Below are 16,942 nucleotides of genomic sequence, written 5' to 3' on the forward strand. Positions count from 1 at the left end.
GTATCTCCCATCATAACGCTTCAGCCACTACAGGGGTGTTACAGTGACAGCGGGTAGAACTGGGAATCCCGACAAAAATGCTCCAAGATAAGGCTCTTGCCTAAAGAGCCAAACTTGGCTAGATCATAATCAAGATCTTTTGAGCCACATTTAAATCACAGATATACCCACGATCTCTTTGTTCGTAAGAACAGTGACATTCATAAACTCTATGTTCTGTGAGCAAGACTAATGACATGATTTCTCTTATCCTATGATGCCTTAAAAACAAAAAAAGAAAACTAAGTGCTATGCCCTCACATATAATGAAAACAGGCTTCAGGTACCCCATTATCTGCTTGCTTCTATGAGCCTTAATTTGCAGTGAAGGTTCTGATTACACTGAGATTACATGAACGAGGGAGAGACTTAAGCCATAATTTTGACATTTAAGTATTAGTATTTTATTTCCAGCACTCATGTTCATCCTTGAGTTAAAAAGATTTAGTAGATTCTAGGGGGCTCTTTTTAAATACATTTACCTACTTGCGATGGAAAAACCAACAGGAACTAGCACACCATTTTTTATGTATGTACATAATAGATCTCCTATAGGAGACTGTTTGGCTTAGCACTCTTGGCAGCTCCAGAGCAATCTCACAGAGTATGCTAGGGTTTCACTGACCCACACTTAATGGTGCCTGAAAAACATCTATGCTTCCACCTTGTCTCAGAATCCATGAAAGTCTGCAGATTCTCCCAGCTCTAAAAGCAGTGATGTTTACCGAAATCAGCGTTTTGCTTTACTGAAGCAGATATCTGACAGCAAAGAGAGTAACAAGATTTGACTTAACCCAAACTGCATGAGGACCAAAGACAGTTTCACCATTCTGCTTTGTAATGTAGTTTCCAGAAATCAACTGTGATGAAAAGCAGGATATAACTATGTTAAAATTTTACTAATTTCTAAAAAGCAGGAAGTTGAATTTAACGGTTTATTATGATTTATAAGTCTCATTTTAAAAACATCAGTCCATCAAACCATGTAGAAATAAGTATGCAAAAAGTCTGCAAAACAAAAACATACTTTAAACATGTTTCAGTAGAGAGGTTATCTGAAATTCCAGATTTTCAGTCCCTTCACTGTTATGCAATGGCAGCCAGGTAATCCTTAACTTCAGTGGGAGTCAGCCTCCTAAATCCGGCTTCATTGCAGATGCCAACTTCTATGTTATCTTCTGTCATCTGCCCTTCAAAGCTTTCCTGATCAAGAGGGAGGGAAAAATTTCAATTTTCTAAGCAGCTAATTATACAACCACTACAAATCCAACTGTTAGATAATGAACTAACCTTTAGGGTTAATATGGCTGTATGAATGGCATCTTCAAGTTCCAGATCTTCATTATATCTGAAGAATTTTTTGAAAAAAAAAACCCAATGATTTACGGCACTGTTAACATTATTTATGACTATGTAAACACAATGAGAGCAACAGAGTAAGATTTCTTAAACATCTAAAACACTCTTAAAAATATTAAGTTACAGATGAATTCTTTTCGTCACCTCACTGAGCTAGCTGCCCCGATAAGAAAGTGACAATTATTTGGTGTGCATTCCCGACATCATGAAGAGCGTAACCCTAACGTGAGTTTATTTTAGTAAACTTCCTTAAGTATAAACATTTTAATACAATCAGAGTGTGGTGGCAATATTATAACAATTTATAAAAATAAAGCAGAGAAATCAGACTTTTGCTAAAATTTCGTATGTTTTTTATGTTTGGAAGACTCACTAATATGTAAAAGGAAAAAAAATTGCTTTAAAATCCTAAGCTTATTTAAATTTACCAATTAATCCCGAGTCTAAGATTTTTAAATAATCTTAACATGAATATTATGTGAAAATGTACCGAGAAGGTTCATTTGGTGGTTAAAATCAATTGCGAACCCTTCCCATTCAAAATGTAGGACATTTTTTGGTGGGCTACAATAATGCTGAGACTAGAATACAGCTGGAAGTAAGTGAGAGCAGCCTGCTGTGCTGAGAGGACAGATTTTTACATATCGCTCCACTTTTTATCAAGTATATACATCACAACTTTAATCCACCATCAACACCGGGTTTGGCTTCGCAATTTTTTTTTTTGTAATTGTCAAAATGTAAGCTGTTATCACTTACATCATTTAGAAATTTTCCTCCCCAATTTTTTTACTCCAAATCCAATGGTCTTTTTTTTTTTTTTTGAGATAGGAGGAAAAATGAAGTAAAAAAATAAAAATAATATTTAGGAAAAAAAGCATGAGAATGCAGAAAGAGAAGTTCATAAGAAATGAATATTACCACTTAATATATTGAAGGCCGGGGAGCCAGAGTAGAGAAAAGTTTGTTTGTTCTATCAGGTAAATAGGCTTGAATACACAGTCATACAACAAATTTGTTTAGATTCATGATATTATTTAAAGAGAGCTGAAAACTGTAAAGTAAGTTTGCTAATGAATCTAGTTTTATGAGCCCACCTTTTCTCAAGGAAAGTTTTCCCATTCACATAGTTCTTTCCCATTGCTGTGGCTTTCCAGGCAAAGTAAGCTCCCTAGTCAGGAAGGGAAGAGGAAAAGAACATTTTAAATCATTAACCTAATTACTTAGGATGCTGACATTTATGTCTCAGTTCAATAATTCGTCTCTAACTTCTAAGGTCACAAAATATTTACTGGAATGCAACGGAATACGTCATAAAATACGTTAGTGGGATAAATAACAAAAAGGCATGAAGGAACTTTTGGAGGTTATGGAGAAGTCCAGCATCTTCACTGTAGTGATGGTTTTCTCAGGCATTTACATACATCAAAAACCCATCAAATTGTACACTTTAAATATGTGCAACTTACTGTACAAAATTTATGTAAAAAAAAAAAGAAACTGAGGTTAACTTAGAGCAAATAATCAAAAGTAATATTGTAGCTTACTAGGATTGAAGGGCTCTAGAAATCTGTCATATATATCTGAAAAATGGTGACCAGTTCTTCATCAGCAGCAGCAAATAAATTAAAAAGACACAGCTTTGCATTAAAATTTTTCAAAGGTGTTGATATTTTGTAATCTAATGTTGAATGAAAGCAGCAGCAGTATGTCCTATATAACATGACTCATCTATTGAAAAAATACATACACACACGTACACAGAGACACTGAAAGAAACAGACCAAACATATTTTAAAAGAAGCAACTGCCTTTTAGACACAACAGGGGAAAAAGGGCAAAAGGTGAAAGCTGGATGCCAGTGATGCTGGCTCTGCTACCTCCAGGAAAGGAAGGTAAGAGGGCATGTCATTTAGCTTCAGAAGCTCAGATATGGGGTAACAGACACTGTCAAAGTTCCCTAAATACTTAATTCTTCTGATTTAAGTAATAACCAATTTATCTTTTTTTTGCCTTTTCAGATTACAAAGCCAGTCTGAATTGAGTGAACTTGCCATTATCTACTGACCTATAAACTATGAAAGATCAGTTTCTAAGCACGAGTTTTTTCTTCCAGGTCTCCTCACAGCAAACATGAGTGACAGATGTGAGACGTGTGGAGGAGTGGTACCCTCTACGGACACCTGCTAACCTGAACACCAATCTTCTGCTTTAGAGCAGACAACTCACCCGTTTTGCAAAACATCGAATTCAAGATGGACATCAATATTTGTACAGGAAGAGTCACACTGAAGTCAGCCCCAAGATTAAACTGACTGCAAAGGGCACTGCCCCCACCCAGACCCTTACCTTTAATTATAATTTTTTAAAAGTAAAAGAATTCCACAGATTTAAAGAGACTTGATAACAACTATTTCAACTAATCATTCAAGGTATGTGAAGTCAAGCAACATACCAGAAGAACACGGGGAGCAGAACTAAAGTAGCTTCCTTATCAGAAGACTGAATTACCAACCTTTTAAACGTGCAAGTGAATATATACTACTTCTAAAGCCCAAATGAAAAACAAAAAGAGAAAATACTCTACTTTTTAAGCTTTTTATGGCTTCTATTTTTACTAGATATTCAAAGAGCCCTTCGACAAATCCCTCAAATACATCTAATGATACTTACAGATGGATCTGACTGAAATAAATATGGTCGTCCCTCATTCCAACCACAAATAAGTAAAGAAACTCCAAATGGACGAACACCACTGAAGAGAGAGAAATGAAAATTACTTGCCATCTTCATGGTGTTAAAGTCAACCTAAGCTAAGAATTTATTAATACCCTCAAGTAAAGCAAGTGATCAGGTAAACCGAATTAGACTTCTATAAGTTCCTTAAAACGTATTTAACACCATTCTAAACAAATCAATTCAAAATGAATCTTCTTTATGGCACTGAGGAAAGACAGTCAAATCATTTTGGTAAATGGAGTGATACAAACATCGGGGTTAATAAGTGTGGAGTAACAGTGTCCTAACAAAATGACACATTTCAACAAACGCAGCTTTTCCACCGGCTTTACAAATCACCAGCTACCTCATCCGTGTTCACACCCAAGCTGAAGAACACTGGAATTAAATAAACACGGATGTGTCAAAGAGTTATTGCTTTCATCATGTGCTTATAATCATTTCTGGTTAGAAGATAAATTTGGAAGCAGCAATGACTGTCTGCCCATACAGAAATGTTTTAATTACTAGCAAAAGGACTTTATCTAGAAGTTGGTTTCTGCTACTATACGAACAGCAAGAAAACATTCCCATTTTCTCTTTAAAAAAATATTGCGGGTCCAGTTAAGATCAGAAATGTTCATCATAGTGATTTTTTCCACTGAGTAAGGAAATATAGGAATACTAAGCCCTCTTTTAAAAAAAAAAATACGTCTACTCATAAAATGATTTTTTTTTCTAATTCATGACACATTTCAAGTAATAAAATCAACCTACCCTGACTGGGTGTATTCTTGCATCACGGAAGCTACTCTCTGTACCAGCTGAGCTGTGGGAATGGGCTCTTGGTAAACGAGATAGTATTGTTGAGCTAGTTTTCGAGCTCTGTGCACAAGCACTCTGACAAACAGAAAAGAAATAAGATTTAATTAAAATTCAGATGCTTTACTATCTAAAGACTCATTCTCCTTCTATAGGCATATACCTATAGCACAAGTTTGACATGTATCTCTAATAGCAGCTCTTAGCTCTAAGCCAGTCTTGTTCTTACATCTGATTATGGTTAATTTACAAGAAAATATCAGAGCGTCACTGAGGAGACAAACCATAGATGAACAAGAACAAGGCAAAAGGAAGGAAACTATGGACTGGGGGGTACCCATTAGCTTAGTAGCCACGGCTCTAGCGTATGCAAGAACTTTATAACTCGCCACAGCGTCTTCAAGATTGTGCCCCCCTTATCCCAAGGGCAGGCACCCTGCCTTTTTATATTTCACTCCAGGCAACAGGCTAATACGCACACACACACGCGTTCAGGCATATTTTTCTCACTCGGCCTCAATCTTGTTCCACAGACTGGAATTCAAACAGATTATGAACAATAATTCCAGAGATTAATGAACAACGTGAAACTAATTATAACGTAAAATAATGTAAAATTTGTCAAAAGTGTAACAATTAAATATACTAGCAAGAGAAGTAGGATTTACCTTTACCTGCTCGTGTACTAATCTGAGCTCAGCACATTATCCCTCTGAACTATTCTCCTGTGGTGTCAGTTTATTCTGTGAGTGCTAGTGCACTGCAGTCTCCCTTCCGTGCAGTGGTAACAGAACCCACTGTAGTGAATCCTGATCACGTGCCAGTGACACTGGTGCTTTTCCTAACTCATGAAATTTTGACTCTACCTATCTTACTCCACAAAATCAAGAATGAAGTAATAATATTCCTTTTGCTTCTTAAATGACAAACAGAAAGCTGCCAATCTCTTTAAACCTGCTGGTACCCTGATGTAACAGGATTACTCTCTTCCTGTGAAATATCAAAGGAGTGATTATATAAACATCTGGATCCAGACTGGCTGTCATACTCCACAACTTTCAGTGGCCTTTTGAGAATTCTGTCCCTTTGCTAAAAACAGAACTAAATAAAATGAGGTTAACTCTGGATGGTATGCTTTCTTTTGCTGTCAGACAACTTTTTAAAAATATAGCTTATTATGACATGTATTGCTTTTTTTGTTTTTAAAATACATTTAGAGAACAGCAAAGCCCTTGCTGAGCCCTTGGATGGTAGAAGAGGGATTATGATCAGAAGGGAAAATCACTGAACAGAGATGAGAGGGGTAAGTATCCATCTCCTCTTTTACAACTGAGTGGCACTGAGTTCTTCTCCTTCAAATAAGCCCCAGTCTGTCTCATACTGGCAAACTAAGTTCAGCTGCCAACAATGAGAAGTTGGGAGATTAAAGGAAAAACATCCTTTGATTTTTCCCCTCAAAGTATAGATTACAAGGAATTCACGAGATGGTGAGAAAAAGAACAAAGGGTACAAGGTACCTGTAATCTGGGCCCATGCCGCTATACACCAAACCTATATGCTTGGTGATTGGTTCCACTTTGTGGACACTTCGCTCGTCATACAAAATGGATTTCTGTTTCTTCTCAGTTGCCAAGACCACACCATTTGCAGCTTTAAAAAAAAAAAAAGACTTAAATGTTATTTAAAGACTCTGCTTCAACAGTTTTCTAGTTGTGGAAGCATTTCAGCCAAACTCCTTTATTTCTTCTTAGTTATAAAACCTTTTCTTCTGGATTTCCATATTAAAATTACCCAAGGAAAGGTAAATCACCTTTCCCTCACTGGTCATCTCTATCGCACTAAGACATCCCTCAGCTACAGGTATTACACAACTTTTCTCAAGAAAAGTCCATATGTTTTAAGATAACGGAATTCTGCCTACTTGGCCTACTGTTCTTATAATCTGAAATTTTACAATCAATGATATGTTTTTTATAAGTTATCTTTAAGTTTTATGATTAACCTTTTCTAAGTTATGGAAAGAGTAAAAACTGCCAGAGAACAGTGATACATAATCAGTGGAAAAAACAAAATACTCAGTTTTCTGAATAGGAAAGACTGTTTGTGGGTTATCACAATAGATAAAGGTGCTATATTTATTTTGAAAAAAAAATTAATCATCTTCTTTGGCTTATTACTTTCTTTAAACATCAAAATACTGTAGATTAACAAAAAGAACTGTTGGAACTTCCCTGGTGGCGCAGTGGTTAAGAATCCGCCTACCAACTCAGGACAGGGGTTCAAGCCCTGGTCTGAGAAGATTCCACATGCCATGGAGCAACTAAGCCCGTGCACCACAACTACTGACCCTGCGCTCTAGAGCCCGCGAGCCACAACTACTGAGCCCATGAGCCTAGAGTCCGTGCTCCGCAACAAAGAGAAGCCACCGCAATGAGAAGCCTGCGCACCGTAACAAAGAGTAGCCCCCGCTCGCTGCAACTAGAGAAAGCCCGCGCACAGCAACAAAGACTCAACGCAGCCAAAAATAAATAAATAAATAAATTTATAAAACAAAAAACCCCAAAAGGAACTGTTAAAAAATTATGCTACCACAGCTTTTTACTTTTACATTAATTACCTACTAATTCCAAAAGAACACATTATGACAACTAATAACAGTAATCTGAAATGAATGAAGCATTTAATTACCTTTAATTCCCACTGAAGGGGCTCCTCCAGCTACAGCAGCCAAAGCATATTCAATCTGGACAAGTTTACCAGATGGGCTTAAAGAGAAACAAAGGTATTGCTAAATTCACATTCTCAAATACTTATTAGAGGAACACCTCTGAGAAAGGGCAGGTAAATAGGCCAAATCCATTAATCAGCACCAAGGAATAGCTGGGCTTTGAAAATTTATCATGAAGTTGTACGGAAACTAAGTTTATTCATAGTGTAACATTAATCTCTTTCCTTAGGTTGTTTTTTCTTGTCTGCCACTTAAAGCAGCATCATTACTGTTGCCTTTCACCACTTACCAACCTTGTGACTTTGGGCAAATTACTTAATCTGTGTCTCAGTTTTCTCATCTGTAAAACGGGGATAATAGTAGTATAGTAGTTACCTATCAATATTTCAAAGGTTGTTGTGAAGATTAAATGAAGCGATGCCTTTTGTTTCTGGCACAAAATTAGCAGCAAGCAAATACCAAATAGTAATATTATTAAGAACATGTATGTGTCTGTTAAATACCAAATAACAGCAAACAATCCATGTGGGTGGAGTTAAACATTTTATAAAGCAGACATGGCCTAAGACATAAAACCTAGATATCAGTCACAACAAAGCATTTGCTATATATTACAAAACTATTTTGAGATGCCATGAGCTGGTTAAATACCAAATAGTAATATTATTAAGAACATGTATGTGTCTGTTAAATACCAAATAACAGCAAACAATCCACGTGGGTGGAGTTAAACATTTTATAAAGCAGACATGGCCTAAGACATAAAACCTAGATATCAGTCACAACAAAGTATTTGCTATATAATACAAAACTATTCCGAGATGCCATGAGCTGGTTATACTTAACATTTCTGGTTCCATGAGTTTGGCAGCCAAATGCTACTAGCTAGGCCCAAACTGGCTTTTTAGGTCACATTTTATTTCGATCTAGCTGTTGAGTTAGAACAATTACTATAAATGTCACCAACCTTTCTATTTTATTGACAAAGTCCTTGAATGAAAGTAATTTGTCCAAAGCGACACACAGCTAGGTCCACATCTCCAGTCTACTACTGAAAATATAATCTTCAGTTTCAGAAGGTCATCTATTTTATCTTCACAAAATTATAGATACTCTCTTTGTCACTCAAGTCTCAACTCACACCATCCCACCTTGCTCCAGACACACAACTACTCTTAACATTCAAAGACCCCTCTGACAAGCTAACCCCTCTGTCTGCAATGCACTTCACCACTGTCTGGTGAACTCCTTCCAAGTCATCCTCCACCCCTTAGTAGAAATGTCATGTCCTCAGGGAAGCTGCCCTGACTACCCAGACTAGGTTGAATCCCACACACTCACACCTATACTGTCCTATGCTTCCTCTTTGGCTAAGATTCATCATACTTGAATTATTTTTTCAACATTTACAAAGTGTAAGCTCTGTTCAGTCAGTACTCCAATACACAGCCTATGACCAGGTTCCTTTGACTGACAGACACACATCTAGACCTATTTAAGGAATAAGCCTATAGGGGCGGCAGTTTAAAGACTGTTAAATGACAAAATTAGCTGACTTGAGCAGAATAACAGCAATAAGCATTTAAATTTTTTAAATTAGGTTGTACTTGTTTTCCTTTAATGGTCCCTATTTTGATAATCATATCATGACTTTCTGGGTCCATCCAGCTTTCAATTATTCTTCAAGACCTAGTTCAAATACCTTTTGGGACATTTTAAAGGATTAGGTAAACTTAAAAGTTAGCTTTTCTTCTGTGGCCATAATCACACATATACACTTCTATCATTGCATCTTTCTGTATGAAAGCTCACTAACCTGGGAGCTCACCGAGCTATCAACCGTCCTTGTATTCAATCATGCCACTACCCAATTCCAAAGCACCAGCATCTCTACCAGGGATAACTGAAATAGCCGTCTAACTAGTTTTCATCTTTTCCATTCTTACTTCCCTTCCCTCACCCGGAGTTACTTTTGTACCATGTCATTCCCCATTTAAATCCTATAATAACTTCTTGGTTCACTTACAATAAAAGCTCCTTACTCTGGCCTACAGGGCCCTGCAAAATTGGCCTGACCCATGCTCACTCTCTGCTCATTATACTCTAACACACTGGCCTTCTTATCAGTTCGGTCCTTCTCAACTTTGGCACTTTCATACATGCTCTTCCCTCTGTCTGCAACTCTCTCTACCCTAAATCTTCGAACAGTTGGCTCCCTTTCATCTTTCAGTCCCCCAGCACACTGGTCTTTCCTGACTACCCAGTCTGAAGTTTTGCTCCTTCTTTCTCCCTCTCTTGATAAAAATTCCTGAGTAAAGGAAAAACATTCTTCAGAATGCATTAGTAGGCACCCATATGTTTATCCACTTATTGTCAATATCCCCAACTAAATGTAATCCACAAAAACACCTCCTACAGTATAGTCTCTTGTCATTCCACCTTTAGTAGTTTAACTCTGAGTACAACAGGCTGGAAACAAATCTTTTAATCTAAAACAGAAATGCACTATCATGTTAAAAAACAAAAGAGTGTGTTTTAATAAGGAAATTTACTATAGAAAGATTCAGTCCCTGCTAACATATGGTTGTTTTATGTTTCGGCTCCACTAGGATTACACTCTCTTAAAGACAAAGGTCCAGGTTTGCTTTGTTCACGAATATGAACAGTAACTACTTGGCAAACATTGCTCCCTATTGTTGTATATGATGAGACCTTTTATTAAAAGAAAGGTATTTTAGCATTTTAAGAAGACGTCGCACAGTAATGGAAAGTGTATTAAATTTGTCGTCAGAAAGAACCCAGTCTGAATGTTAACTCAGCTACTCACCTATGACCAGGGACGAGTTATTTAATTTGCCTGAGCTGTGGTTAGCTCATCTGTAAGGTGCTGAGATAATTTATCACAGATGGTAGTCCAAAGAGATGGACTAAGCTCCACCCACACAGAAAGTCCTCAACAAGTCAGATGCGGCCCGCCTTCAGCAGTCAGATAAGAATACATTTTAATTAAACGGGGCATCACTGGTCTGTAGGAAAATGGCCAAATTGAATCCTTCCCCAGTCGATTTATTAAATCCTTTGGTGACGGTCTTCTTACATTGGGAATGATGATAGTTTAACTCAAGTTTACTTTGAAAAATATACTTATCTACCTGTTCTAAAATAAAAAAGCCTACAATCTTTTTTTAAAATAAATATAACCCCTTCCCAAAATAATAGCCAAAACGCAAATGTAGCCTAGTAGTTTGGCGCCTACAAAAACTAGAGAATAGAAAGATAAATAACGCTTTCACTTTCAGTCCTTAAGCTTCCAGTAGCGGCACCAAAGAAAACGAAAGCGGGAAGAGGTTTCGAGAGACATTAGTGACAAACGGAGACTAAGACTCGGACCAAACTGTAAAGTTAGGGCTTTCCGAGAAAAAGGGACCCCATAGCTCTGACCAAGATTCCGAGCTCCGAATCAGGCCTACTTCGGTCAGAAAGGAAATCTTGAATTCTGAACGGGACACCCGGAGACAGCTAATGCAAAGCTACTTTCTTCCCTAATCTCCAAAGCTAAAGAAAATCCCTGGGTGAGGGCCTCAACCTCCAGCAGCGTCAAGGTCGGTCGCCCCGGACCCCCCAACTTGCGTTCCCACGGCCCCCAGGCACTACTGCTCCCCAGGCCGCGGGAGGGCCCTGCAAATGACTTTGCAAAGTTGCATTTCCACCCCCATTCCCTACTGGGCCCTCCGGAACCACCAAGCCAGAGACCAGGACGGTAAAAACCGGGTCAGCAGAGTTCCTGCAACCTCGGTTACGAGGAGGACCTCCGGGGCCCCTTCCATACCTGAATGTAGTCAGCGAAAAGCTGTAACCACGCTCCGCCATCTTTACCCGAAGACCCAGCGCACCTCCGCACACATGCGCACTGCGGCCCGTTTCCTTTCATTTCCCCTCCCCGCGCCTTCCTTTCCCTCTCTCTGATTGGAGGAAAGTCAGAGACGCTCCAGGGGCATGCTGGGAGTTGTAGTTCCAGGTGCGCGTTTGCCCGACTCTGCGTCTGTGCGCATGCTCGACGTAGGGGCGGGACCCAGCGGTCCGGTGGGCGTGGTTTACGGACGAGCAACATGGCGCCTGCCATGCTGATGCTGAAGATTCCGCCGTGGCCCGCAGCCCAGGGACTCCTCCGGAACTTTTGGGAGCAACTGCAGCGGAAACTTCGGCAGAGCCGGCCAGGCTTTCCCAGTCCTCAATGTGGTACGTAAAGAAAGCCTCCGTGGATGGGCTTCCCTGGTGGCGCAGTCGTTGAGAGCCCGCCTGCCGATGCAGGGGACGCGGGTTCGTGCCCCGGTCCGGGAGGATCCCGCATGCCGCGGAGCGGCTGGGCCCGTGAGCCATGGCCGCTGAGCCTGCGCGTCCGGAGCCTGTGCTCCGCAACGGGAGAGGCCACAACAGTAAGAGGCCCGCGTACCGCAAAAAAAAAAAAAAAAAAAAAAAGAAAGCCTCCGTGGAGAGGGATGGTGCGGAGGGGACCCCAGGCAGAGTGGTGGGCACCGCTCGTACTCTGCCCTGCTCCCGCGTCCTGATATTCGGCCACGCGTAGGGGACATTGTCCCGGACATGCACTTACTTAGAAACAAGAGACACCTGTTTTTGCTCCCCAGTCCCCTACAACTAAGGGGAAAAAAAGTCCTCTGATCGTCTCATTCGTACACAGAATGTAGCCGAAGCTCATTAGCTTAACATCAAGGGACGCCACTATCTAGATTCTCTTATCTTTCCTTTCCAGTCATCCCACCCCCTAAAGCAATTTGCTCTCTGTGGCGTTTGAGCTTTGTGCAGTTGAATCCGGATCCCATGTTTTCCCCGGAAACTGATTTTAAAGGGAAGTGTCTTGTTTGTTAAAATTGTCATTGCTTTGACATTTACATTCCACTCGATTTCCAAGGTATCCCAAACATAATAATGATAATACCCAGGCAGTCTGAACCGTGAGGCCCCTATATGTCAAAGCCTACATATGCTTCCTGAGATAATCTCCACAACCATCCCATTAGGTGTCTCCACTTTTCAACTGAAGAAGTAGGCTCAGAAAGGCCTCAAGGTCACACAGACCTTCCAGAGTCTGCGCTATTACATCAGGCTATGCATAGCAATACTTTTAGATATATTGACAAGGAATACCAGTTGTTAAGTGTTAGACAGCTTTGTATATTTTTAAGAGTTCCTAAAGTCAAAAGAACTGTTGCAAGTCTGAGGAATATAGCAAAGAGAGGGTAAAGGAATCTCTCTGATTTTATAAACAATTTTAAAAACAAAAGTGAAATGTTGATGGTCACATAAATAAATTAATATTCTACAAAGAGTGATGAGCTAGTTCTTTTCCTTAGAGAGCTGACGGGGATTGAGATTAAATATTATGAAGAACGAAGTGACTTAAAGGGCCTACCAGGATATGACTGAGGAGCTAACCCCATTTGAATGTAATATAAAACGGCAGTCAACAGTTATCTCAGTGCCAGTAGGAAGTGGATTTTGGAAATCTCAAGCTTAGATTTATTCATGTTTACTACTAAACCCCTGAGTTCTGTATTATGAGAAACTCTTGGTAGAATTTAACCGATTCATTTAAGCAGGTGCCACTAAGAAAAATTCTGTGTTCTTTAAAATTACTTTATGTATGAGCTTTACTATATTTCAGTAGCTACTAAGGTTTCCTGTTAAATGCCTGTTGAATGTAATATTTTATATGTGCCTTTTGATATATCATTGTTGATTGTTAAGGAGAATGATACCTGTAAATGGTCATTTAGAAGTTAGAAACTGATTCTGTATCTCCGTGTTTGTTTTGTAGAACCAGCATTAGCGGTCCAAGGTCCAGCTATGTTTACAGAAACAGCAAATGATACCAATGGAAGTAAGGAGATTTCCAGCTTTTTGGAGAACATCTTTTGGATGGCAGCTCCCAAAAACAGACGCAGCATTGAAGTTAACAGGTGTAGGAGAAGAAACCCTCATAAGCTTATTAAAGTTAAGGTAATATGGTGATTTTTGTGGGTGTGCTTTTTCTCATGTCCACCACTGCATATTCTCTTGTTTTATTCACATAACTCATGAGTGAATTATTTTCAGATCTTACATGTCTACCTTCCTCTGGCCTAAATTAAATACAATATTCTCGTTATGTATGTGTGTGTATCTACTGTCTTGTAGCCTAAGTCTTAGGAACATAGTCACGGAGGGAGTTTAGAGTCTGGACAGAGGACTGGGCTGTTAAGAGTCTATGTGACTTTTGTATTGTGAGCTGTGCCAGTCCTAATCTGTGTGATTTTGAACCATATATGAATAAACATTTTAACTATGGCAGACCCTAAAATTAAAGTCAGAAGCATAGATCTATTCGATTATGGGGTTTTACTAGCCCTTACAGATTTATTCTTTTCTTCACTGTATCCAGTAAGGTACTGTGAAGGAAAATCCTTAGATAAGTAATAAAAATAGCTAATATCTATTAAGTGCTGATGATGTATCTAAGCGCTTTACATGAATTTTCTCATCATATCCTCACAACAGCCCTCCAGAGTAAATATTGTTTTGCTCAGTTTTAGGATGAAGAAACTGAGGCAAAAAGAATTTGCCTGTGGTCCCAGACTTAAAAGGTGAAGCCAGGATTTGAACCCTAGCAGTCTCCTATTGAAGTCACATTCTTCTCTTGAAACTTAGTGTGTGTTCCGATCCTCAGACAGTTCTAGATCTCAGTGCTCCCTCTCCCTCACCCCACCCACCATGTCCCATGGGTACACTTTCTTCATTGATCTAGTAACAAAAATTTTAGCGTTTCTTACCCTTTTTGTTTTTTTTTTTTTGAATTTTATTTATTTTTGGCTGCGTTGGGTCTTCGTTGCTGCGCGTGGACTTTTCTCTAGTTGCTGTTGTCTTCATTGTGGTGCTCCGGCTTCTCATTGCGGTGGCTTCTCTTGTAGCGGAGCACAGGCTCTAGGCACGTGGGCTTCAGTAGTTGTGGCACATGGGCTTAGTTGCCCCACGGCATGTGGGATCTTCCCGGACCAGGGCTTGAATCCATGTCGCCTGCATTGGCAGGCGGATTCTTAACCACTGCGCCACCAGGGAAACCCAGCGTTTCTTACCTTTGATCTGTTAATTTAAGGCTTTAACAGCCGTGATTTGAGTTCCTGTTTACTCCACGGCATTCCCCAGCAGTGGGGCAGTACAGATGGAACTCAAGGACAGAAAATGGACTTTCATGAGCCTCCATGTTCAGTATTAAACCAAACCCTTAGAACTTAAGCTCTAAAGTATTATTGATTCACAGTTGGGACCAGACTTAAAATGTGCAACTGAAAAATACTTCATTAATTGAGGCACCAGTAATTCATACAGTTTGAGAGAATTTAAGAGTTTAGGAATGAGATGTTACATAACTTCCCTGACTTTGTTTTTTTCTGAGGGAAAAGAATAGCTCTCGTCTTGTGCATTCATTTGCTTTGGTGAATTGTTTTCTGCTACATATTGTGTGTTAGGCTGAGGGATTTGTTAGGAAAAGGGCACCAAGTGACAGTGGGTATTTTTTCCATACCTCGAAGTTGGATGTGCGATCCAGTTTCCAGGTATTGGAGTAAGATGAGAAGTCGGTGAGGCAAATGATTTGCAAGGTTTTTTGTTTCTTTCAGAAAATGGAGTTCTTTTTGTCGTCTGCCTCACAGATGTTTGTAGATTAATCTTTGGAAGTGCTCAGAGTTTCTTTGATGTTCCCGTTTACTATTTTTCTTTATATTTCAAACCTACCTTTAGAACACAATGAAAGGACTTCTTTAGAGGTTAGAATTGTCTTATTAAAGTTGGGTAGACATATAAAACTCATGAAAATACCCTCAAATTGTAATATATAGGGAGTTTTACATTAAGGAATAATCAGTGTTCATTTATAGGAAGAAAACTCACACTGCAGACCAGCTATACTTCATATAGGAATTTGAATTACACTCTGATGACCAGGGGAAGCCAACTTGTAATGTGTTTACCATCTTGTTCTTCCCAGGATAGACTGAAAGAAAAAGTGAATTCCCTTTACCTTGGTGTCTTATTTAAGATGCTGGCTGTGTGGTTCACCCCAATGTGTTGATGGGCTCCTTATCAGATGTTTAGTTTTTGAGGATGGGGGAATGGAGTACCGTTTCACATAATAAGACTGTTGTATTTAAGTAAAAATGTACCAGATTCAAAGTCGGTAGACCTGAGTTCTAGTCCCAATTTTTCTACTAATTCAAATCAGTGTGTGTCCTCAGTTTCCCTATTAAAATGAGGTTGAACTGGGTGGTCCTGTGACCTTGTGCGGCATGGACATTCCAAGAAGGTTTACATATAAGCCTCATTCCTGTCGGTGATGTGTGTGTTATGTTGCCTCTTGTTAAAATGTTGTTGTTTGGTTGGTTTTTTTTTTAAGAACAATATAGACGTTTGTCCTGAATGTGGTCACCTGAAACAGAAACACGTCCTCTGTGGCTATTGCTATGAGAAGGTGTGTAAAGAGACAGCGGAAATCAGACGACAGATAGGGAAGCAAGAGGGAGGCCCTTTCAAGGCTCCTACCATGGAGACCACGGTGCTGTACTTGGGGGAGACACCCTCCAAGCAAGACCAGGGCAAGAGGATCATCGAGCGAGACCGGAAGCGGCCATCCTGGTTCACCCAGAATTGACAGCAAACGTGTTTCGAGAGGATAACTTCATAAGACATTTCTCCTGAAAAAGAGGAAAATTCTTTGTTTTTATGTTGGTTGTGTGCTTGTTTTTAAATCATCAGCATAGCCTAAAACATTCTTTATAAGCAGTTAGTTTTCTGCGGGTAATTTGAAGAATGCATCAGGAGTAAAGTCTGAAAATGTTTGTTTATGCAGAGGCTCAATGGATTTATGTGTCTGTTTCTAATATACTATGAAGTTTTAGTGAACAGAATTTTCAGGACAGAAAAATAAAACATAATTTAAAATTCATAGCCAGAATTATGCGTCTGGGCTCTGGTTTTGTTTGTTTGCCACTGGTTTTACTTACAAGAATACTTACACAAATGCTTTTGTTTAAGTAACACCTGAAAATAGGTTATTTAAATTCTGGGTATCACTTTTTTAAGACGGTAGATGTGTAGCAGTAAGAAAAAGTTCGTTCTGTTTGGTTTTTTTGTTTGTTTGTTTTAGCAAATTAAAATGGCCTTTGTATGGCACTTTATAGGAGACATGTTCATTTACTTAGAAGTAGTTCTTGACATTTCACATTA

At 39.2% G+C, this 16,942-nt stretch overlaps 2 protein-coding genes across 3 annotated transcripts; one reads left to right on the forward strand and one right to left on the reverse strand.

The window, feature by feature from the left end:
* Positions 1–960: 960 nt before the first annotated feature.
* PSMA2 (proteasome 20S subunit alpha 2) lies at positions 961–11,551 on the reverse strand. Of its 2 annotated transcripts, none has more exons than XM_079711645.1 (8): positions 11,496–11,551; positions 7,627–7,703; positions 6,456–6,588; positions 4,894–5,016; positions 4,072–4,153; positions 2,496–2,569; positions 1,330–1,387; positions 961–1,242 (listed from the first exon to the last, which is right to left on the reverse strand). In XM_079711645.1, the coding sequence occupies exons 1-8, from the start codon at positions 11,534–11,536 to the stop codon at positions 1,126–1,128; spliced, it is 705 nt and encodes a 234-aa protein (XP_079567771.1). In that variant the 5' UTR covers positions 11,537–11,551; the 3' UTR covers positions 961–1,125. The 2 variants fall into 2 exon arrangements, with proteins under 2 accessions (XP_079567771.1, XP_079567770.1); XM_079711644.1 differs by having other exon boundaries at positions 4,894–5,001; positions 11,496–11,545.
* A 224-nt stretch (positions 11,552–11,775) lies between these two features.
* MRPL32 (mitochondrial ribosomal protein L32) lies at positions 11,776–16,888 on the forward strand (the record flags this gene model as incomplete). Its single annotated transcript, XM_079711997.1, has 3 exons — positions 11,776–11,905; positions 13,503–13,684; positions 16,113–16,888. 3 exons carry the CDS (start codon positions 11,776–11,778, stop codon positions 16,365–16,367), a joined length of 567 nt encoding a protein of 188 aa, XP_079568123.1. The 3' UTR covers positions 16,368–16,888.
* Between the last annotated feature and the right edge of the window lie 54 nt (positions 16,889–16,942).

This window comes from Hyperoodon ampullatus (genome assembly GCF_949752795.1).
Source record: "Hyperoodon ampullatus genome assembly, chromosome: 9".
Classification (NCBI taxonomy): Eukaryota; Metazoa; Chordata; class Mammalia; order Artiodactyla; family Ziphiidae; genus Hyperoodon; species Hyperoodon ampullatus.